General features: G+C 43.1%; 1 protein-coding gene and 1 long non-coding RNA gene across 7 annotated transcripts; one reads left to right on the top strand and one right to left on the bottom strand.

Moving 5' to 3' along the window:
* Positions 1 to 1,179: 1,179 nt before the first annotated feature.
* On the bottom strand, positions 1,180 to 25,337 carry LOC113952607 (multidrug resistance-associated protein 6-like). 5 transcript variants are annotated; one of them, XR_003529606.1, is made up of 31 exons: positions 25,258 to 25,334; positions 23,985 to 24,287; positions 23,400 to 23,537; positions 22,386 to 22,511; positions 21,741 to 21,802; positions 20,825 to 20,956; positions 20,294 to 20,506; positions 19,263 to 19,440; positions 18,674 to 18,835; positions 17,029 to 17,121; positions 16,429 to 16,632; positions 15,644 to 15,790; positions 14,849 to 14,936; positions 14,487 to 14,556; positions 13,755 to 13,881; positions 13,133 to 13,309; positions 12,549 to 12,716; positions 10,984 to 11,167; positions 10,606 to 10,669; positions 9,987 to 10,107; positions 9,080 to 9,287; positions 8,153 to 8,463; positions 7,209 to 7,408; positions 6,432 to 6,558; positions 5,721 to 5,822; positions 4,844 to 4,990; positions 4,147 to 4,305; positions 3,748 to 3,914; positions 3,100 to 3,294; positions 2,315 to 2,550; positions 1,180 to 1,475 (listed from the first exon to the last, which is right to left on the bottom strand). XR_003529606.1 is itself a non-coding variant. In XM_027654870.1 (30 exons), exons 1-30 carry the CDS (start codon positions 25,309 to 25,311, stop codon positions 2,442 to 2,444), a joined length of 4,530 nt encoding a protein of 1,509 aa, XP_027510671.1. In that variant the 5' UTR covers positions 25,312 to 25,334; the 3' UTR covers positions 1,180 to 2,441. The 5 variants fall into 5 exon arrangements, 4 of the variants coding, with proteins under 4 accessions (XP_027510671.1, XP_027510668.1, XP_027510670.1 ...); XM_027654870.1 differs by having other exon boundaries at positions 1,180 to 2,550; positions 10,606 to 10,663; XM_027654867.1 differs by having other exon boundaries at positions 1,180 to 2,550; positions 25,258 to 25,333.
* LOC113952612 lies at positions 13,755 to 23,506 on the top strand. Of its 2 annotated transcripts, XR_003529607.1 has the most exons (8): positions 13,755 to 13,869; positions 14,394 to 14,474; positions 17,019 to 17,128; positions 17,372 to 17,482; positions 20,870 to 20,982; positions 21,745 to 21,938; positions 22,067 to 22,181; positions 23,409 to 23,506. It is a non-coding gene; the product is annotated as an uncharacterized LOC113952612 (long non-coding RNA). The 2 variants fall into 2 exon arrangements; XR_003529608.1 differs by lacking the exon at positions 17,372 to 17,482.
* Positions 25,338 to 26,073: the final 736 nt, after the last annotated feature.

Here is a 26,073-nt window from a genome sequence, read left to right as displayed (position 1 = left end):
ACTAACCTTCACTGCACACAGGCAGCTGAACAAATGCAGCTTCTTCCCACAGAACCTGTGTAAGAGCAGCATCATAAACATACTTGGAGTACCTTGAAGTAGGAGCAGTGTAACTATGAGATCCTATTGCAGCTGGGACAGCACTCAGTGCTACTGGGGTCAACTGCAGAAAATGGTACAACTCCCTGCAAGGTAAGGTGTCAGAATCTGGCATAAAAACTGGTAGATTTTCCTCATTTAATCTGTTTCCATTTTTGTACGTGTTGTGTGGACCAAATGCTCGTTTAGTCCTTGGGACACTTGCACCACAGTGTAGCCTGATGGCTGGTGACCTTCAGTGCAAAGGAGTCTGGTGCCATCCAGCCTGGAATGGTGATAGTGCAGCCCAGGGTGCTGCGTCCCTCCAGCTGCTGAAATAAATTCAGGGATGTGGCATGGAATTTTAGCATCTGAGCTTAGAGTCATGTAGCAGACACTTATGTTCCTTAAATGCCTTGATGTCACATATTTTCCTTCATGCAGCAAAGCTAATGCTAGCTCTGAAAGATCTGGGATACAGGGAGTGGGCATTGCAGTGGGAGCATGTACTGCAGTGAGCAGCTTAGTCCTTGGGCAGGATGTGAGCTGGGCACCTCATCCAGCTTCTGCAGAGCAGTGTTTCCCTGAAATGGATTGTTGTTACATGGCCTGAGTTCATCCTGTTCCTGTCTGCCAGTTGCCCTCCTGGAGGACCTTCACTGCTGGTAGTTCTGTGCTTCTGTAGGTGGGTAGGTTCTCACCTCCTACAGAGCATGTGGAAACCTAGCTCCATGGTTTTCTTCTTTGTTTTGTTTCCTTTTTGATGAAGATGACACAATTTCATGTAGCTCTTAACTTGTATCTAGTTTTTGAATTGTTTTGTCTCTTCCCTTGAGTAAAGTTTGGAGAAAGTAGAGGGAAAAAAATTGCCTCTTTCCTGGTACCTGAGCACCAGTATGGCAGGAGGCACTGGACTTCAGTATCTTAGGCACTTGTCCAGCAGAAACCCTTAACTGCTCTTAATGTGGGTGCGTAAGCCATCGAAGAGCTGTTGGAGAAGAAACTGGTGGGTTTTTTGGGTCGACTCTGGCAGTCTGAACTCTCCCATTGTTTCCCCATTACCCCTTTTTGTGCTCTATTTACTTTAGCTTACTGAAGAGATCCATTTCAACACTTGATTATATTTTTATTTCAGCTCTCTAGAAAATGAAGTGCTGTAACAAAAGTCACAGTAAACAGCAGTATCAGTATCTCACAGTGTATATTTGTCTGTCACATTGTTGTGTTGTGATTCCTGAGGAGAGGCTTGGGGACAGCTTTGACTGCAGCCCCTTGACACTGTGGGAAGCCCAGGAAGGTTTTCCTGTCAGCTGCCACTTGGTTTGTTGAAGTAGCACCTGAAAGATGACCATGCCAGAGGCTCTGCAGCACCAGGGCAGCACATGCAGGAGGTAAACCTGCACTCCAGAAGAAAACCAGGAATGAACCATCAGGTCAACAGGTGAATCATTGCAACTTTTTTCATGTAAATTCCTTGTGGCCAAATTCAGTTTGGAAATGTTGGTATCAACACTTGGTCATGCTCTGCTGTGACCTCCAGCATTTGGCAGGGCTGCTCCAAGCCTTCAGCAGAAGGAGTGATGCTCTCTTCCCCACTCCCAGCCAAGTTCCTGTCCTGCATCCTTGAACCTGTGTGGAAACTGGCTCTGTTCCTGCAGGCAGTGTCACCCTCTGCACAGCATGATGGCTCAGGACGCCTCCACAGCTGACAGGGAGATGGAATGGATCTGATCCCCTGCTGCCACAACAGGCATCCCACTTCCTCTCCTCCCTCCCACCTCCCCCAGTGTTTATGCACTTTGGATGACAAGCTCCAGCTGCTGCCTTGGAGCCCACATCTGTAAAAACAGCACCCAGGTAAGCAGTCCTAAAGACATCAACAAAATGCCACATTTGTTCTGCCTTGAGCCTTGGATAAACTGCAAACAGTTAAGTTTGGTTGCTACCAGTTAAATTCTTCCTCACTGTCCATAAAATCTTGTTGGCTTTTAAAAGTAATCTGTGTAATCTTTAAGTATGGCAGATAGTTGGGCTCCATCTATAGAATAAACTGGAAATGCTGTGGCCTTTTTTCTTTTGGCTTGTTTGCTTTTATACCAGAAAAACATTTAAGTCCTGACTGGCTCATTTTCAACAGTTAAGTAAGGTTTTGGTATGTGGAAACAATGAAAATGGAATTTCTAAGTTTCTTATGGAAATAATGCATATCCCAAGTCATCCCTTTTCATCTACTCACTGTGATTATGCCTTAAACAAGCTTTGGATGACTGTCAGGTATTTTAGACAGAAACCAAGGTAACAACTCAATTATGAGATGAATTATTCCTGATATTGATGGCGTTGTGGGATAGTCCATAAGTGAGTCATGCAAGGCCTGATTCTTCCATCAGTCTGTAGAATAGTCCCTTCTGAGCTATTAAGTGTTCTGGAGTATCAAATTCAGCTATCCGACCATTTTCCAAGACTAAAATCCTGTGAACATTAGAAGAGAAGTGTAAGTTTGGGGATACACCAGCAGCTGCGATAAACTTAGTTGTTTCTACTTAGTTTTAAAATAAATATCAGTACTTGCCGTTTATTCAACCAAACTTTCCAACAGCTTTTCAGCTGGGAAACAGTAGTGGGATAGAAAGAGGTTTCTGATGAGTGACTGTACAAGTACTGAGTTTGAGAGGAGGGTTTTTTGGCAACTGAGACTGGAATAAGATTTGTGAATGGGTATTTTAGTTTCACAACTTCTGGATGACGCAAAGAGCTGCAGTCGTGGTTTCACTGTCAATGGGGGCAAAAGGGGTATGACACAGCATGAAATGTATCATGTGGCAGTCAATAATCTCTGGTTAACCTATTGGTGCTTAGCTGGTTCAAGAGAGATCCTACAGTCTCTAAAGCAAAGCTTGGAGAGTTAAGCAAGAAAAGGACAGAAATGAAATTGCTGTTCACTAACACTGTGTGGTGTGTTTAGTTACACAGGCTGCCTGTGTCTTCCCTCCTCCCCAGGAATGTGGCTGAAGATCTTACCTGTCACAGTCCAGGACGGTGTTTATCCGGTGAGCTATTGTTAACACTGTGCTGTCTTTGAACTGAGTCCTCAGGGTGGACTGAATCTGAAGATCAGTTTCTAAATCTACTGCTGCTGTGGCCTCATCTAGAATGAGGATTTTGGATTTCCGCAGGAGTGCTCTGGCCAGACAAACCAGCTGTTTCTGACCAGTGCTGCAAGTAAGAAGAGGGATGGTAAACTGAGTGTAGTCACTTTTCCCTGGGTTCAGAATACATGATTAATTTGAAATTAGTAATGAAAAGGTGATTGTTCCCTTTCTCTGGAAGGGTGATTGAGGTTGATGGCACTGCAGGCAGGTAACAGCATGAAACAGCCTAAGGAAGTAAAGGGAGGATATTACTATGGCACCCAGGAGATGTGCACTTGGAACAGCATTCCAGGATTTTAAGTACTGCACAAATGCAAACCCCCACAGTGACCAAGTCTTAAAGATCTCCCACTTGGTGTCTTATGATTTGATTTCATGCTGCTAAACAGGACAATCATGTAAATTGTGTGGACACCATTAAAAAAAATCAAAAAAGAAATTATCCTTATCCAACTAGCTGTTCTCCTAGCCCAGGGGCTAGCACTGCTCTGCCACTGTCTTTCTGCAGATAAGGTACCTTAGGTTTTCCCCTTGGTCAGTGCATTTATATTCCAACTGCTCTGGCAAATCTGCAACAAAGTTCTTGAGCTGAGTCAGTTCCAAAGCTGTCCAGATGTCTGCATCAGTGTATTGGTTTAGTGGGTCGAGATTCATTCTTAGAGAGCCAGAAAACAAAACTGGATCCTGAGCACAGAGACAGTACAAACAACTCCTGAAACAAATGATAAGAACGAGCTCTCTGGTCTTCCCTGCTGGGGAATCTGTGACTAATATTATATTGAATGGGAAACAAGCATGACACAGGTTATTTCCAACTCTGAAATTTCAGAATGCCCCTCCTCTCACAGAACCTTTGTAAACCCTTCCTAAATGTTCAAGACTTACTGCTCAAGGATTTTGGAAACAAATGTCATACCTGGGGAATGACAGTTATCTTGGTTCTTAGGTCATGGAGACCTAATTGAGCAATATCTTGTCCATCAATTAGAATCACTCCTTCTGCAGCCTCCACCAATCTCAGCAATCCCACAGCAAGAGTAGATTTCCCAGCTCCTGTTCTTCCAGTTATGCCAATCTGTAAAGTGCAGTGGAAAGCCTTTGGTTTTGATGTTGTTTTCCCACAGTTGGACAAACCTGTCATGTAGTTTCTCTTGGCCTTTTGAAGAGAGACAGCTTTGCATGTACCAGATTTTTAGGGCTGTTCAAGGTTCACATAGTCCAGCAATACATTCTTAGAGGGAATAATTTATAATTTGTAATTGTTTTGTATGAAAAGGAATCATGAAAGCCTCTGATGAGAACCATAATTACAAGGCAGTAGTTAGAACAGGGCCTTCATGTGGCACTAGAATTAAAAGTGAAATTGCTTTGCTGTAACTCTGCTAATGTGGTATGAAATGAAATTTTACTCAGAAGAATGTCTGGTGTATGCAGCAAGCCTGGAAACACTCCTTTGTGTAGTGTGCAGTGTGAAAGATGGGCTCAGGCTTAAATTAACTGCAGCTTTCAGCTTCCAAGTTCCTGTAGCTTGTTGTGGGGCAGGAGCAGTACCCACCCAGCTCTGATCACTGCCCAGCTCTGCTCATACTTGTCGTACAAGTGGCTTTTCTTACCTTCTCTTGCCCATGGATGGTTAGACTGACATGTTTCAGTGCTAACTCCAGATCTGGCCTGTATTGCAAACTATAGTTTCTGAATTCAATCCTCCCTTCAGTGAGCCAAACTTGACCTTCAGGTTTGCCATTCAGAGTCCAGGGTGCCTAAACAGATGAAAACAAACAGCAACATATAAAGCTGATTTAAATTACCAATCAAGTGGCCATACTGGAATGGGAGGTTTATGAAGACCTCTGTGCCAAGTCCCCCCAGCCTGTTTACTGCTTCCAAAAGGCAAATAGGCCTCTAACTTTCATATTGCAGATGTTGACTTTTTACTTTATGCAGAGATGCTGAGGCTCAACTGAAAATGGGGATGAACATTTGTTTGCATGTCAGAGTTGTGACTTTATGAGTGGTTCAATAAAAAAAGATTTATATGCCTCTGTAAACAGGACTGTGAAAGTGTCTCTCAGGGAAGCATATGGAGATGGAATTTTAATGATAAAAGAACAAAAATTATTGCACTGGAGACTTCGAGTGGCTAAAAGGCTATCTAGCAGCCATCAGATATCAGAGATTGCATCTGAAGTCGCATAATAAATACTCCAAATATGGGCAGAAAATATGTCTCATTCCATGAGTGTTACCAAGTGAAGCTATTTTAATGGCAATCCAATGCTTAACTGTCTTAAGGAAATAATGATGATCAGAGGTTATAAAACAACTCTAGTCAGTTGGATAAAACCCAAATGCTGCAGTTCTTTAAAGGAAAAATGACAGGCTTTCAGAAGGGGAAAACTAGAGTTTTCTTCATGTGGAACAGAAAAGTTACTTGTTTAGTTTGCAGAGATGTTCTACCCCTGCTAGTAAGGGCAGTAGTGGACCAGCTACCTCCTTGGGAGTGCCCAGGTATTCTCTGACTCTCTCCACAGAAACAATGTTGTTCTCTATGTCTGTCCAGGAGCGCACCATCCAGTTCAGAACACCAGTTATCTACCAAAACGAGAAAGAAGCATTAGGGCAGATAAAATAAGTCTTGACTTGTGCTTGTGAGTTACCCAGTTTATTTATATTTATTGTAGTGTTTATTTATAAAGACCTACTCATCATCTAATTACATCAGAAATTAAATTACATCAGAAAACCTTAAAATGCTTAAAAAATAACCATGGATCCTTGTGAAAGTTTGTAAAGCTGTGTTAAAGAGCGTAGCCAGCTCCTCTCATAGCCCCTTCAGCAAGTTTATAGAGAATGAAATGCTGCTGACTTGGATGCTAAAAGATAGTGTAGCTGTTTCTTAGGCTGTTGTGTAACTACTCTACAAGGAGGTAAGACAAATGCTGAAGACCTTGCTTCAGCTGCTCAGGGCTTGCCGTGACTTAAATATGAGTTCAGGTGCAGGAGGAAGAAGATGCCTTGTGCATGTGTGTATGAGGTTTGTTCCCTAAGGGGCCATGTGCTCCCGATAATGTGGGTTTCAACAATGACAGCAGGATTTGGTAGGAGAGGGCATCTAGAAAGGCACAGAAATAGTTCACGATTTCTTAGAAATCAAAATGCAGTTACTTCTGATAAAAGGCAGGCATTTCAGCACTGGATTACCTGAAGAGCATATGAAATGGAGAAGCCAGCAGTTCCTGGACTAAGATGTGTTCTGCCCATTACTGCAAACAGTGCTGCAAACAACACGATGCCATTGCCTAGAAACTCCAGGTTTGTAGCAAGCCATCTGCAAGAGGAGGAGAGTACAGGGCTGTTGCTGGTCCTTTTCCTTTCTCCCAGTGCAATGTGTGATTGCTTTATAGAACACTTGTGGAACTGCTGGGAGTACAGGATGCTAACAAAGTTCTTGTCACACCCTGGTTCTCTTATCCAGCCACCTTGGAGCTCCTGAAAGGCTACAGTCTGTCTGAATTGGTTGGCTTATGGTCTGTTCTAGGATTTTCCCCAAGGCCTGTTGGATGAGAGCAGCCAGCATATGGTTTTTTGGATGAGTTGGTCTAACATCTCACTCTTTCTGGTACTCCTCACTCATTTCATGGTGGCTCATAGCTCTGTGGTCTGATGGCTTTTGCATGTACCATAGGCCTCGTGCACGCTGTCATGGGATGATGGGTCCCACCAGGCACATGCTACAGCTTCCTGCACTTTGGGCACCAGGTGGTACCTTTGGCAGCATTGGCATGTATGTGTCTGTGCCTGGCCACGCAACAGAGCTGGGAGCACGTTGGTTGTGTGAGGGTGCAGTGCAGGAGATGACAGAGGCCACTCTACCCCTAAAACACTGCACCACTGTCTCATCTGTGAACCTCCACCCGAGCCCCAAGAGCACTGTCTCCACTCTGCTTTCCATGCAAGGAAACACTGCAGATTTGTTACCTGTCAGCAACAGCTCCAGGGAAGCATATTCGCTGATTTTCATCCACTAGAAAGTTGCTCTTCAAAATAAACCTCTCCTGGTCCTTGTAAGCACGGATCACACTGCTCCCTTGGAAAGTTTCTGAAATGTGGGAGTAGATGGGTGACCTGCTGGCAGCCTCCATACGCCTCAGCTGGCAGGAGGTGATGACGTAGAAGTGCTGGCACAAGGGAAGATGGAAAGGGAAGTCATTAGAAGGTTTATGTTTCCATAGAGGCGCTCCACAGAAAATTTGGGAAGGCCTCAGCAAGTGCAATAGTATGTTCTATCCTAGTGTTATACAACCTAATGTGCAGGTAGGAGATGCCCTTAAAAGGTGAGGTAGCATTTCTACCTGTGTCATGTCCTGTCTTCATCAAGAATAACCTGATGGTTGGGGGAAAGGAGCCGGGGTGCTGTGAACTCAAAATAACCTCTAAACTCACACTCTGTTTCTCCTGTAGATGAGCCCTTTGCTTGATGGAGAACAGAGGAGTTGCACCCTTACTTGCCCTTCCTTCATGTTCAATCTTAGCTGGCAAAGCATTTGGGGTTTCAGAGCCCAGTGGGAGAGCTGCATGGCATACATGGATATATTAAAAAGCAGTGTAGCAATTCTGGAGGAAAGGAAAAATGTTTTTTGGTCTTGATATGATTGAATTGACACTAATGGAGACAAGGAATATAGCTCTAAGTAGGATTTGACATCAGAAAAGCACAAGCCTCTTTGTGAGAGATCTGGAAAGCTTTGGAAGGTGGAGGTGATGTGGGAAGAGCCACTGACATTACTCTTGTTCAGATGCAATTTAAAATGATGAAACTAGTTTCTGCATGTCTCTGCTCCTAAGAAATGGAGGGAGGATTTCTGCAGGGACATGGCCATACTGCTCCAGCCTCTCTTGTCTGTATCTCTGTGAGCTCCTACCTGGAATGCAGCATAAAGAACAGTCAAGGGCACTATGGCCATCGCTGCCCATGGTGTAGCCACTATAATCACAAGGTAGATCTCCAGTAAGTTGAACAAGAATCCCAGGAAGGACTTCAGCTTGTCAGGGATGACAGAATCAATAGCATCCATTTCTCTGGAGAAGCGGTTCAGCAAGTTTCCAATGGGTGTTTGCTCAAAGAAGACCATTGGGGATCTAGTGACATTGCTCAGCAGCTGCAGAAAGAGCTGGTGGGAGGCTAACACACCACCCAGCAGCACTGCTGCTGTGGAGGTAAACCTGCTAAGGGCTGTAAGAGAAAAGAAATTATTGTTACAAGGTCTGAACAATCCACCTTGGAGTTCTCCTTTGCAGATCATGATCTCCACTTAGCACTGTGAACATTGCACCAGTGAAAGGAGCTGATTTTCTCTTTTGTAGGAATTACCTGCAGCTCTGAGGCTTGGCTTAAGCTGCCCTTTCTGTAGGGTAGTTGCAGGGCAGCCAAAGACCTTCTAAGCAAGCTTGATGGATTCAGCAACTTAAACATGTAACACAAATTATTTATTCCTCACAAAGTGAGCTTGACTGGAATTACTTTAAATTTCTCAGTGACATTTTTTATTTTTAAAGAGAATGACCAAAGGAATTGTGGCCATTTTTTAAGGAGAAAGATATAAAGAAATGTAGAACTCCAGAAGTAAGGCAGTAACACTGAAAGTATTGTTCAGATCCCTTAGAAATCCTCTCTGTGTGTCAGAACCTGTAATTTTAGGTCCCGTGCCAAACCTTTAGGGTTGGTGCCAAAAGCCCAGAAGGCTGAAAACCCGTGGGTATGCACTTGTTTATATTCCGAGAAAACATGCTGGATATGGGGAAGGGAGATGGGAATACAGAGAAGAATTAGATGAGTAACTTAAACAGACCTTGAACTACTCCTAATGCACCAAAGACTCCAACTCTCAGCTCTGTGTGCTGTCGTGTCCCGTTGTGAACAGGGTCATCTGCCCACGTGCTGAGCCAGTAACCCCGAGAGAATGACACAGCTTGCTGGCAGGTGAAGGACAGGAGGATGAACACACACAGGGCTGAGCCTGTCGCCTTCAGGTAGGCTGCATAAACCCCAGTATTGACCTAGAGTGAGGTACAATTGGGGAAAGACAGGAGGAGAGGTTGGGAGAATCAAGCTTGTTAGCAAGAAAAAGCAGCTCTGAAATAAGGAGTGATTTATTATGGCCTATCTACTCGGTTATATGTCACAGCCATAGCAACCATGTTAATCCTTTTTTTGTTTTCCTCATGGATGAATAGTGAAGCCATACTTAAATAAATCCGTGGTGTTAATGATTATTTTCAAGTGATGGATGTTATTGCAAGAGGCTTGTGCTACTTCTGGAGTGCACAAAGTGGGCTTTTATGTTGGGCAGTGTGTTCTCTGAGTGAGGGAGAACTGTCATGTATCACACTGACTGCTTGTATGAGTAACTGCTGATCAGGAGAGGTGAGGACATCCCAGTCTGGCTAATGCTGTGCTTCCCTAGAGGAAAAGCTGCCTCTTTTGGAGTGTCTGTCTTCTCTCAGTACCACTAGCCTCAGCTATTTTTTTTCTCTCCACATTCTACTACTGCCACAATGTGCCCTGAACACACCCCTCATCCATGTCTGACTCTTCCTAACTGGAATACCATGTCTGCTTCTTTCCTTTCACTGTACCCTCCTTGCCTCAGCCTTTTGAGGTGTTTCTTAGCTTAGGCAAGGAGCTGACCAGCCTGCCATGAGTGTGATAACCCCACAGGATGTGTCCTTGCCATTACAGGAAGGTGCTGTGCTTACCCTGCCGTGCTGAGTTTTCTCTCCCTTAGTTAATCTTCCTTTGGTGGCTGCAGCACTGGTGCAGTCTTGACTTACAGGAATGGTCTCCCTTCTCACAGCAGATGATTTGACTGAATTGCCAATTCTTTAAGAAAACAAAAATCCTTTCAATTTTTAGCCAAGCTGGATCTCCTTACCCATCCACCCCTATATTCATGCCTATTTTGAGGGCTGCAGTTTTTGGGGTCCTCCAGAGTGACCCAATCATTGTCCATGTTTGTCACAGGGCCTGGGCTCTGTCAAGCCATTAACAAGCAAAGGCTTAAAGCATTCACTTGCTGTGGCTGGTTTGGAGTGAGCCTGACCTTACAGCCCCACTGGGAACTGAACAGCAAGCAAGTGTATCAACGTGCCTTGTATGTGAGCTCTGTTCTGGTCCTTGTGAAATATGGAGAAAGTGTTAGTTGACCTCCACACTGAAGACCAGGTTCTTACCAGTTTTTGAGTTTTGCTTGTTTGCTCTTGTTATTAATTTACAGATCAACCCCAAACCTTTATTATACTCAGTAAGAGCCCCCACGTAGGCTTGTATGGGCTTTTGGAATAAGTTCTTCAGTGTCTGAGACTGCTTTAAGCTTACCTAGAGAGTTTCTCCTGAGATGGACCATTTCTAGATGTGATGGTGCCTGTGGTGTCTCCTATAGCTGTGAAATAAATACATTTTTTTCTAAATGCTTTAGAATCCCATTTTGTCCTGCATAGTCCTTGAAAGCTTGGTAATATGGAGGAAAGATTTCAAAGGGTAGAAATATCAAGGTTAGACTTGAAAAATAGCACATATAATGGGTAATTCTGTTTACTACATGAGTGTTGTCTACTCAGATGGATTCAAAGACCAGTTCTGAGGTGATGAGTCAGCTAATTTGACAGGCATATTTCCATAATAAAACAAATGTGATATTAAGGAAACAATTGACTGATAGACCTATGAAGAATGATTCCAACTCATTTGGGTTACCTGGAAAACCAGCACACGCCTTCTCTTCTGCAGTAACATGTGAATGAAGAAATTCTGCAAAGGCCCCATTTCTCTGTAGAAGTTCTTGGTAGGAACCAGTTTCTGAGATCATTCCATCCACCAGAAAAACAATGTTGTCCACTTGAGGCAAAATGTTGACTGTGTGAGTCACCAGCACACGAGTCTGCTTGAATCAAGAGGGAACAGTTACATATTTTCTGCTGTTTCCCTGCTAACTCAGCTGGCTTCTGAAGACACACACGTACTCAGTGCAAGCTATGATTTTTACTAACATGGAGATATTTTTGTTATTTATTCCTGTCACTTCTGTCTCTTTGAGGAAGTCTGTCTTTGCAGCACAGCTTTATGCAGAATTTGGAAGTGGAGGGGTGAATCAACTCGCTTTGTGTCATGCACAGCATTAAGAGTGAGGATGGGAACTGAAGTCTGAAGTCCCAGGCTGGCACCCTGTGTGCTGGAGGACCTTTTACTTGACTCACTGACCAGTTCCATGTTATTGATTCCCCTCTGGTTGAAGGTCTTAAGTAGGAAGATGTTAATTGCAGAGTATGCCACATTTATTGCCAATGATATCAGTATTTCAGAATCAAATTCATGGCCGAAAAATTGATCAGCCTGCATGGAATGAAAGTGCAGCTCCTTTCCATTTACATTTCTGAGTGTATTTGCTGTAGGAGAGGACATAATAAAAGTAATTTCCCCTTACATAAGTTGCCATGTTCTATATTTTTAATATAAAATCAAGCCCCTTGAGTACTCCTTAAGTTTGATACATTCTTCTTAGCCAGTCATTCTGTTTCAATACAATAATTATATTCTGATACTTGCAACCAATCCTCGTGGAGACAAAGGTATTTATAGTCAGGCATGTCTGTTATAACTGGACTTTCTAATGCAAGAGATTACCTGTGTTCCTTCTATAATGTGAAACTGAATCAAGTATTTCTAGGCAATTTATCCCATGAATTAAATAGAGCTGCTCTAGCATCCCTTCTCATCTATCTGCATCTATTATCCAGATTAATCGACAGCAGAGAAGTATCAAGGAATAACAAAACACCACCACTGCAAAAGGAATGGAAGAGAAGTGTTTAAGGTGGATTTTAAGACTGAAGCTTAAGTGATAAGAACTGTAAAGGTGCTACTAAACTATTCAAAAGCGATGGGATTAGATGTTATGATGATACAATTTGCTAGAAAAGATCAGACAGCTCTTCCTAACTATGCTAGAAGCAGTTCTTGAAAAGAGAGAAGGATAATGTTGACAGAAGACCAAAGAACAGTAAACTTGCTGTAGAAGTAAGGCTGGAACTAAGCATGTGGTTTGCATGAGGATAAAGACAGTCTTCCTCAGTGAGGTTCCCTGCAGGACTTGCAGGTGCTGTGTGGCCTGCAGAGGTCACCCATTCCACTGCTGCCACTACAAAAAAGAGTCTGGGAGCCTTTGATAAAGTGAGTAACCCACCTTACTGGAAACATTTCAGGGGTTCTGCTAATGAGATTCATTGTGCAACTGTTTAGAGTTCAGGATTTGTAACACAAACCTTGTCCTTCAGTAAACCATTGGGTCCAAGAACGTGTTCGAAAATGTGCTGTCCAACGTGGGCATCAACAGCTGAGAGGGGGTCATCGAGCAGGTAGATCGAAGCCTTCTGGTACACAGCACGAGCAAGGTTCACTCTTTGCTTCTGCCCTCCAGACAGATTTATTCCCTGTAAAAATGTATTGGCTCTGTTTATTCCACAGCTACAGCATATTTGTCAGCTGTTGACTCCATTTTGTGCTGAGGTTTTATGACTCCCTTATTTTTAAACTAGTGCATCTCCCTCCCTCCAAACAGGGCTCTTGCAGAGGCAGAGTCTCCTGAGCAACTCCACTCTCCTGTAAAAGAGCACCCCAGAATGGCCTAGATTTGTTGATTTTGTCTTTAACAACTCTCATATGTTTGTTGAGGTTAAGTGTCAGGAGGTGGGCTTAAATTAAATCAGATCATGGCCCGACTTTCTAGAAATCACTGAGCACCTGCCTCCTGCAAGTTTCATTTCTTTGTAGGTGTTTTAAGCAGGACACCTGAAGTTGTAGCTACTCAAAGAAAAGTTGACCAAAATATAAACCTAAGTGTAAGTACCTTTTCTCCTATTTCACTCTTCTGCCTTGCAGGGAAGCTCTCCAAATCAGGGTGCAGCGCACAAGCATCTATGACTCTACTGAACCATGTTTCATCCATCTCTTTTCCGAAAAGAATATTATCTTCCACTGTAGCATTTAGTACCCAAGCTTGCTGGGGGACATAAGCTGCAGTGTCCTATAGAAGTGGAACAATGTTAGTAATCTTTAACATAAGCTCAACTTGACACTGTGGGAACCCATCTTTGCAGAAAAGCTCTCTGAGTTATAGAAGTCTGGAATGATCATCACCATTGATAGGTCTCAGAGGGCTTTGCAAAATATGAGTCTGCACTGTTGTTATCTGACAAAGGAGGACACAGAGGTGCAAGTACATGATGAGATTTACCAGGATGACATTTCAGCTTACTGTCAGAGTGGGAAATAGAACTGGATCTTTGAAGCAATGTTTCAGCTCCTATTTCCAAAGTCTTCAGCACCTTCAGATAATTAAATGTGGACTGATACATACAGCCTTTGTTAAAATTCAGCAGTAAATGCATTGTCATCAAGTACCTGATGCCTTGATTAATACCTTCCTGAAAACAGCCTAATTAGAAGCAAATGCTCAGGGAAAAATTTACCTTCATGGTCACGGAGCCATCCAGTTTCTCCAGCTCACCAAGTAATGCTGACAGCAAGGAGGACTTCCCAGCACCCACCTGGCCAACTACAGCAAGCAAAGAGCCTTGGGGCACGGTAAGATCTATGCTATGGGGAAAAGATTAGTTTCTTACCACGTTTTAGGTACACTTTCTGAAGAGGAAATTATCAAAATTCTTACTACTGTCTTGTAGCAATAAAAATGTACCCAAGTAAGCCACCCTAATTTCATCCCTTCAAAGACACCTCCAATCAGGAAGTCTGATCCACATCCCCCTCTGAGTTTCAAACCCAGATCCAAGACCCAGATCCCCACTCTGGAGATAAGCTAGCCCAAAGCATTGGATATAAAACATATCAGTGCTGTTCAACATGGTTTCTTCTCAAAAATGTCAATGCCTTTTGAAATAAGCATCTAGTGATGCCATATATAATACCTGCATACCATCTGTTCTACTTTTTTGACTTAAATTACTGTAATTTCATATTTGAACAAGAAAATTGTATAAAGAAAACAGCCTCCATAGATTAAGGCAACATTCAGATATAGGCACCTTTCCATTTATATGCTCCCAAACAGAAAAACAAGATTATGTTTTGTCTGACTTTGTAATTTTCAGAATTCAACATTAAATATGAAGTGAACTCAGAAGCCTCTGGACATTCCACACTGGCCCTACAGAGTTGAGAGATGACTAAGAGTAAGTCTGTACCTTCTAAGACAAGGAGAAGTTTCTTTGCTCCAGCAAAAAGTCCCATTTCTTATGGTGATACTTGCCTGTTCTAAAATATGAAGAAAAATACAATACCTGTAAATGCAAAAGATGCTACAGAAACATCCCTATTTATATGATTTTATGTTTCAGTGTGTATATTACATAAAATGAACCATAAGTATGAAAAAAGACATAAATTACCAGATTAGATTTTATTGGTAGAAATAAATAGGCCTGAGAGATAAAGTGACAGTAAGGGGCAAATATTTTTCTGTTGACTATGGCAAGCATCCTGAATAGAAGCTGAACAATAGAAGTTACTCCTCTTTTAAGGTAACAGTGCTAACATAAAAGCTCACCACAGCCAGAAGTGCTTCTGCATGAGCTCTCAGGATTCAGTTGTCCTAGATTCAGAAAAGCTGCCAAGCGGTTTAAAGAAACTTTGGCCTGAAATGAAGCAGCACACAAAAGAAAATAGGATTTAGAGAAGAAAGGGAGCAAAAACCCAAAGACTCAATGTGAAGAACACTTAGATCATCTGCTGTGTTGCAGGTGCTGTAGGCTTAGATGGCCAAATGCAGCTCTTCCTTATCTTAACTGCTTTTATTTCCACTTAGCTTAGCAAAAAAAGCCCATATCCTTCATGGTGCTTTTGGTTCAGTGAAATGGGTGCTTTTTTCTCCTATTCATCCTGCAATTTCCCAGTGATTGCTTCTGTACATGAAAAGCTGTGACAGCCTTAAAATGTAAAGAGGGAAATGAATTTCCTTATATCTTACTGGGCAATGATTTGCTTTTCTCTCTGGCCTGGGCTAGCAGGGTTTCCACTGATCCCCTATGGAGATTTTACTCCATCTATTTTGATTTGTGTGATTAAAACAGAACTGGAAGCACCTCTGGGGTCTATTGGTGCTTGTGATGAGCTCCAAAAGACTTATGAGTAATTCTTGTTGACTATTTTGTCAGTAAAAGGAGTCTTTCTGAAAAACGATACAACAGAGTTTACTTGCAAGTGCTTGCTTTTCACTGTTTCGCAATTGCAGTTAAATGGCTGATGTGCAAAGCCCTAATGAATCTCTGTATTTACCTGTTAATGGTGATATGTAAAAAAAACCCTTATGGCCAAAGGAAAAGGAACACAGCCTGCAATTAACCTGGACAGCAGCGTTTATGGAGAAGGGCAGGAATGAGTGTGCAGTGTTGAGGATGTTGATCAGTGTTAAAGACACAAAGGCCTTCTGAGCATCCAGGATGTGTGTGTTATCCACCAGGGTGTAGACAGCAAACATGACAAATGCAATCTGAAAGGGAGCAAAGGGAAAGCAAACCATTTGCTTCAGACAGGGAAGAGAACAGTTCAGGGGTGCCAGGCCCCTTCTTAAAGACTCTGGAACCCGTTTAGTTAAATCCAGGCTACCACCTCTGTGCACAGTACCCATTCTACAGGGATCATGGCCAAAGGTCTTGCATAGTGGTGACAGTATCAAGTTGATCATTTGACATTTGTTCTGCATTAAGGAAGTTTTGGTGCTGCAGCCTCAGCAAGGTGAAAGCACAGCAGGTTCCCACCGAAAACACACATGGCTGAGCTGCAACAGCAAGTGCAAATGTGGCTTGTGCAGCTACTGACTGTGCCATGAACTCTGTTTGGCTTGGAGGTCTCCCAGTGGATCCTGCAAAGCAGGCTCGGGCTGCCTGGAGTACAGTGGCAGACCAGATGACCTGTCCATGGAACTGTTAGGACAGTGTAAATTGTCTGCATGGCTGATTCCACTGGGGCTCAGCAACTCCTGTGAGACCACCAATGCCTCCAGGCAGATATAATCTTTAGTTTATCCCACAGGAGAAGCTTTTCCCACAGGAAAATCTGTCCAGAGAGGAGTACAAAGAGAAATGGAAGTAATAGCACATGTTTTATGCAGGAAGGTGATCCACTCACCAGGAAAGTTGATGAATGGAAAGAAACTAGGGATGCTGAGAAGAGAATCTGAGATCTTTTTAGGGCCTGAAGTTCTTGCTTCCGGATCCCAAGCACTTTCTCCATGAAAGTGTTCTCCCAGCCATACAGTTTGATTACTTTTATGTCACTGAGAATGGCATTGGTGAGTTTGGCCCGCTCATCTTTATGTTTCATCTGGGTCTCCTGTAATAAATGTTCATGTTATATCATTTAATAGGTTGATAGTTTAATGGTGCAATTATTCTGAAAATATACCTTATTTCTGCATCTAAGTCCTGAATAAATTTCCCTGCAGTTGAGCTGTGTGTACTGTTTTGCTTATGAATCTTCCAGGCTGGAAAATATTCTGCTTTTCATCTTCAAAGCTTTATTTTTACTGGCAGTACATAAAAACACAGAAAAGGTGGGCAAACATGGTAAAAGATTGAACATGCAAGAGCTTAGTCTAAATTCTGAGAAGCTTTGCGGGCTTCAAATCCTCCTATGCTCCTTTAGACAATCATGGAAAGCATGACTAATAAATATTAAGCCATCACATATGTCAATAAACAATTTCTCTTTTTATGAAGCAAAATATACCTGAAACTGACTCCTCTTCTTGGTGATCACAAAATTCAGAGGCAGAAGAAAAAGGAATACAGCAATTGCAGTCAAGGCAGATGGCCCTAGAAGCTGCCAGGTGAGAAAAGGAAAGAGAAAGAATTTCTTGTGATGACTAGAAATTACTCTTTTCTGTTCCCCTTGCTTACCTTCCCTCTTACTTGAACTTATGCATAACATCCCTCATGGTTAAGGCTTTGCTCTAATCTTGCCTTTGCCTTTCCTGGGAATTGTGCTTCCCTAAGCGCTGTGGATTGTTAACCATCCAGGCAGGGGAACTCCTGTCATCAGGCTCTGCTGAATTTATTTGCTTCCTTGTTAGGAACTAGATTAGTGCTGAAGGTGATCCAGCAGCACACTGGCAATTCCAGCCATTCCTCTTTCTTCCCGTGTCCTTGGATGCGTTAAGGAGGACATCTTGTGGCTGGCTTAAGTAAGTGATCTGAAACAATACCAGGTTTTGCTTAAAAAACAAACCCAAACCCTCAACAAACTGTTCTTGCAGCAAAAATAACCCTTCTTGTCTGAATTTACATCAACGGGTGAGATGAAATGGTGGCATTATCCCGTGCCACATACTCGAGATACAACTCTTGGATACCAGTGTTCATAAAGACTTGTGTATCAAAACAGAGAGCCTGTTTCTCAGGGGTTAGATCCATCTCTGCACAGGGCTGGAGAGGTAAGTGGTGGTCTACACAGAGAGGTAAAAGTACTGTACACAAATATCTATGAACAGTAGCAAACAACAGTGTTAATTATGCTCCATCTACATGAGACCACATCCACCTTCTCAACATCACTAGGAAAGGGATGATGACTTTTCAACAGTCTTCACCATGGCTACTAGTTTTCCAAGGTCATAGTATCCTGCTAGGCACGAGGCACAGTCCATCCTGGACAGCAAAGGAAGATCTTAAAGGCCATGGAAAGCTCCTGTGAATCAACTGTGTGCATAGTGCTCGTAATTCCATTTGGTGTATGGCCAAAAACAGGGACTAAGAAATAGGGCTTTATACTGCTGAGAAAATATCATTACACTGATTAAAAGTGGATCTTTTAGATTATCATCCCTTATTCCTAATTCAGGTTTTGCTCTCCCCTTGCTAAACTCTTTGATACCTATGAAATTCAGTGTATCCAATACTCTTTTTGAATGTAACTGAAGTCATGTAACTTTGCTTCGCTGTGGTAATCAGGCTTCGGGATGAAGTGTGTCAAGTTGCTGTTTCAGACCATTCCCCCTTATGTTCTGGACTATGCCATGGAGCTGTAACTGGACTTTCAGCCTGCACTGGGACACCATCTTTTGGCTGAAAAGTAAAGTGACAGAGGAAAATTTGGGGCAGAAGTTTATCAGTCTACTCAGAATAACCATACAGTCTTTTCCTTAAAACAAGCTGAATACACGAGTTAGAAGGTTAAGTGAAGGATTGGGTAAGGATTCTATATCAATAAAAGCACCTTCCAGAAAGAAAAGTGAATGCACCATGCTACAGAGCTAAGAAAAATATGACAACTTCAGGTTATTCCAACCAGGAAAGCTCTGAGTAGAATTTTGAAACCCCCTTTTTTCTTGGATATGTAGAATAGAAAGGGATTGATAAGTACTGTCATATTTTACCTGCCACAAGAAGACAAAGCAGATGATAATCCTAATAGGAGCAAGCCAGGTCCCATTAAAATAAATAATCAGATCCATTAGCTTTTGGACATCAACAGATACCAGATTAACAATTTCACCTATGGTTGCTGCTTTCCTTGAGGCATTTGACATAAGTAGGATCTAGATAGGGTAGAGAGAAAAGAAAAAACATCATCAAACAACAGCTTTGGCCCAGAAGTCAAACAACTTTCTTTTCCGCATAAAGAAAGAAAACATAAAGAGGGAGGAAGATGTCAAATCCTAGGTATTGAAGCCATGCTGCTGCATGTGACTTCACTTTAGGATGAAGCATTTACTCTTTTCCCTAACCATCATCTACAGCATAAGAAACTTTATGTTGAATTTTGTTCTTTCCTTTTCTTGGCTTTTTCTTCAGAGGTAAGATCTGAAAAGTAAATTATAAAGTACCTCCCATACACTGTTCAGAGATGAATATAGCACAGAGTGACATCCTGATATTGCTAGAAACATTGTACCAACAATGGTGTAACTACTAATGTAGGGCTAGGGAAAAATAAGGAAACTAAAAAGGAAGCTACAGACTCACTTTCCTGTACACAAGCCCTGTTACTGCAGTTTTCAGTCTCAACCCCAGAACAAGACACATGTACATGTAGCGTTGCTCAAACAGAGTCTGGAGACAAGCCAAAAGGAACATAGTGAAGGCATAGAAATAGCCAAGCCAGCTGGGGGCTTCTGGATCTTCAATGAACTTCAGGAAAAGGCTGCAAGACAGGGGCAAAATGTCGCTGAATCCACGTAGGACAGACACAAAAACAAACTGGCAGAAATAGCAGTGATTTTTCTGTATTCTGTCTGAGAGGTTTATCAGTAAAATAGCAGAAGAACTGGAGAAAAAAACTGCTGAGTAACCTAGATCATATAATATCCTGATTTTTGACATTTAGCCACTCTTGGTTTTGAAACAATCTCTGATCTCAGCATCTTCTCAGGGGAGACCTCACTTTCAGTGTTATGGATGGCTCCTGCATTTTATGAATTTGTCAGAAATATGCAAAGTGGTAACTGTAATCTAAGGAAGTCATTGACATTTCCAGAACTTCTCTTAGTTTTAATGATTAAGAAGGGATTTTGCACTTGAAAATACTGTAGTGAAGGTTTATATTGTACCAATACAATCCACAAAGCATTATGCCAACTGACCAACAAAGCTTCTTAAGACGTGTAGGATGCAAAGTTGTGCTCTTTGTAATTAGTCAGGGAACACAGAGCCTTCAGACTACAGCAAGGGGCTGACAGCCTTGTGCAAATGATGTGATACATAGAACCATCAAATAACTCCTGTTCTAGTAAAGCTGTCACATGGTTTAGTGCATCCTGTCCTTTCCACTGTTGGAATACAGCAGTGGAGACAGTGTGCACAGCTTTAGTCAGTGGTTTGGTGACTTCTCCTGAGTTGACAGCGGGCTAAGCTCAAATGACAATTCAGCTCTTTTAATCAGCTACAAGAGATTTCAAAAGGCAAGTGTGTGCCTGCCCACCTCTGTGAGTGCTGGCATGCACACCTCTGAGCTCATGAACACAGCAATCTTGTACATATTATAAATATGCACATACCTCAGTAACTTTGGGATGGAGAACATGAAGATGTCACAGATAACTAAGCAGACAGTGCCGAGGAGGAAATAGGTTCCAAACATGCTCCAAAACATTTTCAGTAAGGGCCCGCTCTCACTGTGCTGTGATTGCAGCAGAGCCTCTGTCTCTTCAGCTTCTGCTATGCCAGCTTCAGTCTTCTGACCATTTTTAAATGTAGCAGACTCCCTTTCTCTGAAGAAAGTAACAATGAGAAAGCTAGCTACAATTGTAGAAAGCTTGGGAATCTTGTGCTTCCAAAAAATCATTAAATATCTTACACCAGGTCTCATACCATGCTCAGTATAAATGCTCATCAAAAAGTGACCCCTCTCACAAAAAATATTAGTTCTGTGCTTCCAGGAATGGCAGGGTGTTCTCCAGTAATTTTTAACACTTAAAATCAGATTTTGCACAAAAGAACTCACACACCAACACTTGTGAGTGTATTTGCTAGATCACCTAGACCTGCCCAGCTGAGCCCATGATGTGCTCTCTAGATCAAGTACTCACTGCTGGCTTCTGCTGTGACACTTCTTCCACTCTCTTTCTGCCCAGGCAACAATTTCTTCAGAGGAGTCCTCTTTCCTCACTGGCCACAAGTCATCCACCCCCAAGGACTGCTGAGAGCCTTTCCAGAGAAGCCTGGAGAACACACAGACTGCAGTCAGGTGAATGCAGAAGGTTTTGTGGTGCATGTAACACTTTCCAAACAGATGGACGTTAAGTTAGTGTACCACAGTGAGCACGTGGGGACTGACTTGCACTACAACACTGCTTGGGACTGTCCTGTCCCAGAATAAACATGAATGTTCAAGAACAGCAGTTTTGCTTTAAATCCCTATGCTGTCCTCTGTCAACATAATGAGGATTTTCAAGTAAGCCCTAATTTCTAGTCCATAATGAGAGTCTTGGGCAGTGGGACCAAAGTTTAGTTTAACTTACTCTGGGTTCAGTGAACCCAGATGAGACCTTATCATAGCAGACATTAGGTCCAAGGAATGTAATTGTTTTACTTCTGGATGCTCAGCAGCAGGCTGGGCCTATATCCTCTTCACTGTTTTTCCCTTGCCCAGCGTTTGTTACAGGAAGGTCTGGCAGGCAGACAGGTTGGTGTGCAGTGATCTTTTGAGACTGCTGAGATCTATTTCATGATTGGGAGGGCACTGGAAGGGCAGTTAGGAGGTAGAAGAGAATTATCTAGAATCACAAATTTATGTTTTGAATTACTTCGAGAAAAGTAAGTGAAATTTTTATAATTTGACCTTGTGACAATACCTCAAACCCCTGGAGAAAGAATTTAAATCCCCACTCCATAAGCTAACTCAGGGGCTGATATATTTCCTGCTGGCTGCCATCTACACCATCTCTTATGCTGCTGGGTTTTTTCTGATATTCTAGCAAAACCACATCTTCTGTGTTTTCTTACCCAGAGAACCACCAGTATGTGATTTTGGAAAGAAAAGAGCTTCTGGCTTCTGGACAGTGATTCTGATGGGAGAGAAAACGTGTGATATTTATATATAGAAAAGTGCATGTGTCAGATGAATATAATTCCCTTCTGTGCTCCCCCAGGAAAAGCAATCAAAGAGTTACCCCCACCCCTCAATTCACTGACCCAGACAGAGTAAGTGTATTGTGGAGGATCAATGGGATTGGGAGATTTCGGAGAATTTAACTTTGAATAACTTCTCAGACAGAAGAAAAAAGAATATAATTCTTCATACGCAGAGATGTTTATTTTCTTAAGCACAGAAATTTGTCATACCCATACCATCAAGTACTGCTGCACAGGAGAGCAGCAACAGGGGAAGCAATAGGAGCCCTGTCTGCTGGTTTCAATGATAAGAAACATGAGTATGGATAAAAGGTTTGTAGTTTTGAAAACCATACATAGAGAGATAGAGTACTGTTATCCCAAATTCTGCCAGTTACCTTTTAAAACCATCAGCCTTTATACAGAATGATGCATCTGACATCACCCAGATACTTGTGTTCCTGTGTATCCCCATAAATTTTAAAATCCTGTTTCAGCAATGAAGCAGTGCATTAGGAAAAGCTATGTTATACTTACAGGATTGTTGACATCTTTGGAGAAGAAAGGAGAGTCATCAACTAAGCAGAATAACACAAGTTCTCCTAGCACCAGGCTGGCATAAAGGAAAGCTGTAACATGGTGGAAATGGTCTTCCAGGAAGGCCTAAGAAACAGAATACTGGTGAGAATGAGGAAATGAACCATCATGTTAAATCAGCAAAGAAAGATGGCTTCTCATGTTCTACCAGCCATAAGCTCAGGGTTTTGGTTTGAAGCATGAGGTGCATTTATTTAAGCTGTAGTTGTGTAGAGCTAAATAGATAACGCCTGAAACTGGAAGCTCAGAAAATGCTAAATAAGACACATTTATTATTCATAGTGACAGTTTTATTGTGAGGATTCATAGTACTCTAGTCAAGTCAGATGTCCACATTCCATCGTTTTTCAGGGAACTTTGAATGCTCTGAGGGATAGAAGCTCCTTGCTCACCCAGTGGGGTGAGTTGTTGATATAATAAAGCACTTGCTAAGTTTTACTATAAATGTTGTGTCTAAGGGGCTCCATAAAGGGCTCTTTAATTCATTTCATGAATGAGAAAGAGAAAAAAAACAATGGAAAAGTCTAAATATTTTTGGAACAGTATATTGGTAGCAAGAAGTTGCCAAGTGTTATATCAACAAGCAGCCTTGTGCCTTCAACACAGCAGGAACAAGCAAGTTGCCAGCTGTATTTTGTTTCATGGCTGCATATTTTTCCCCTATTACTTAAAACACAGAGGTAACAAACTTTTTTTTATTCCTTGTTGTGACTGAAAAGAAGCCTGTTCATCTGAGGAAAATGGCCACTAACAATAAGTCTCAGATGTGCCAGCAAGCACTCTGCTGCAAATAAACATCCAAATGAACAAATATATAGTGTCAGCAATCGTTTTTCTCAGCACATATTTTAAGAGAGGAATTTTGTTCTCCCCCTTGCAACAATGAGACAAAACCAGCCCTGCTGTTTAGAGACTTCATACCCTTGCACATTGAATATATGTGATTTCACTTACTCTTTCCAGGGCATGTTGAATTTTGAAACTAAACATCACAACTGCAGCCACAAACGAGAGCAGCCAATAAATCAACAGGACCCCTGAAGACTGGATGCCCATCATTCTTTCTGCCTGGGTAAGGAACATGGCAAGGATCTGTGAGGAAGTACAAATTTGTCCAAATAAATACCCGGTAATGGAATGCCAAACATTGTTATCAAATTAATGAGTACCACAGAAAAAAGATCAGTTTCTTGTCCAAACACTTGAAGATGTTCAGAGCTGTAGTAGCTGTAGTATTGTTCCTAAAAGGCTAAAACTGAACAGCATTATGTGCAATTTTGCACTCAAGAATGTCTCTCGAGAAAGGGCAAGTAATAAAACTACAAGTGGGCCAACAGGCAAGGTCTGCTCTGCCTACAGGGCCCTGTATTGTAGGTGTAGCTCCAGTGGTCTGCCTCAACTCCAAAGCCATGGCTTGTGGGCCTTCTATTCCCCATCAGCCAAATTTGTGCTCAGAGATACTGAGAAACGTGGGAAATACAAGATCTGTCCCAGGAGGGCTAAGCTTGGCCATGTGCAGACAGACAAGGGAAGAATTACCGTTGTGATTCCCATCACAGCAGGGCTGATGAAGAACTCTGGAGCCCGTGGGATTCCTTGGCTTATCTCCCACAGCATGAAGAAAACATTAGTAAAACACAGTATCACCAGAATGAATCCAAGGACCATTTTGGTTTTGAAGATGCGGGACATCCTGATATAGCCCCTGTTCCCGTGCCGAAGATACAGGTAGTAGAAAGGAAAACAGATCCAAAGATAGGCACAAGGGATCCAGGTGATGACTGAGCTCTCAAAGCACCAGGTAAATCCTGAGGTGTTTGTATGCCATGTCTGATTCCAGTCCTGTCACAGAAACAACACAGAAGTGAAACAGTAAAGCAAATGTACACAGAATTTCACAGCTAATGCAGGTTCCTAATGCTACAGCTGAGATCTACTGTGTTAGTGGAATTTGATTTAGGGTTTCAAATGTAAAAAACATTTGGCAACAGAGACGAACTCAGCTATAGCAGTTTGGAGGGAATTGAAGTAGAAAGGCAGGACAAAAGAAAGATTGCAAAAAGGAAAGATGCCGAAGAAAGGATGTGTATCACAACTAGAGAGAAAAGAAAAGAAAGGTAAGTTAATGAAAATGGAATGAGAAAAGGTAATTTGGGAATTAAACAGATGATCAGCATTTGGGAACCATCATAATAAACAACAGGAAATGACCAGTGAAATGGAGATTAGGAGGAAAAAAAGTGTCCTAGTTTACAAACTGCATTTCCTCAGCTGTTTGTACAAACCTTTTGTGACTTTTTGACTGAACAAATATTGGATCTCATCTGGCAACTGTACATAAGTGGGTAAGGTTATTTTTCCCTTCAGCTTGCAGAGCAAGGCTGAGGAAAGGAATCACCGTGATGAAAAGAGGAAACAGATAATGGCTCACAAATTATTATGGGAGTTTATCAATCTTGGGGATGGAAATCTGTGAGAGCCCAGACTGATAAAATTAGAGGCTTTTTAAAGGTATTTCTGTAGTGGGTCCTTCAGCGGAAGCTTCCCAAAGACAAGACTCATTCCAACATCCTTCCAACAGCACAGCACACGCAACTCATCAAATTCACTGTAACTGAGAACAACTCGGGCTGTTCTGTTTGGGTGAAACCTTGTCCCTGGGAAGCAAAGCCCGCACCCACGGGAACACACTTCACCGCTCGCACTTCACAGCCCCCGCAGCGGGGTCCGGGGCTCCCCCGGGGAGCCGCACTCCGGGCCGGGCTCCGGAGGGGTCCCCCGGCGGAGGGGCCGCGGTCACTCGGTCACTCACCCGGGGCCCGGCGGGGCCCTCCCCGGGCCCGCACAGCGCATCGCCCGCACCCATCGCCCCGGCCCGGCCCCTCCGCCCGCTGCCCCGCGGGACGGGACGGGACGGGACGGGCGTTTCCTCCTCGCCGGGCAGCGCCCAGAGCCCCGTTCCCGGTGTGTGAGCGGTGCCGGGAGCCCCGGAGCGCCCGGTCCGTCCCGGCTGCGGGCAAAGTCCGGCCGGGGGCAGGTCCGCACCAGCGAGGCGGAGCCCCCGGGGCTGCCGGGTGTGGGAGCTCTCTAAGCACACAGGGTCTGGTTTGGAGAAGTTGTTTATTCTGCGCAGGGTGGAGGTTCCCGCAAATCAAGCACACCAAGCGCTAAAAAAAGAATTACATCTTTTATACGATAAAATTTACATTTTACCCGCCTAATAAATATTCTCCGCCTACACAATGCGTATTTATTCGTGTGACGTAATGTCGCGCAATGCTTGAAACGCGAAGTTCTTTATTCAGCAGGTTCTCCTTCAGCAGTTATCTGACTTTAGCTGTGTTCACAAAACGTGAGAAAATTCAGCTCGACGACACCAATTCCTTTCGCAGAAGTTACCTGACGACATCAGTTACGTTTACAAAACGTGCGAAGATTCAGCCTGGGGCACAGATAATCCGTCCTGAAGCCATCCCCGGCAGTGGGATGGGGCCGGGGGGTGTCCAGCGGGACATCCCTGGGGAGCGGCCCCGGGAGCGGCCGCAGCCCTCCGGGCCGGCAGGGGGCGCCCCCGCGGGAGCGGCTTTTCCGGCCGCGCGGCGGCGGCGCTGACTCAGGGCGGCGGGGC

This window comes from Corapipo altera, unplaced genomic scaffold, assembly GCF_003945725.1.
Source record: "Corapipo altera isolate COAL_440 unplaced genomic scaffold, ASM394572v1 98, whole genome shotgun sequence".
In the NCBI taxonomy this organism is placed as follows: Eukaryota; Metazoa; Chordata; class Aves; order Passeriformes; family Pipridae; genus Corapipo; species Corapipo altera.
Note: the sequence above shows the minus strand (reverse complement) of the source record. Positions and strands in the feature narration are given on the sequence as shown.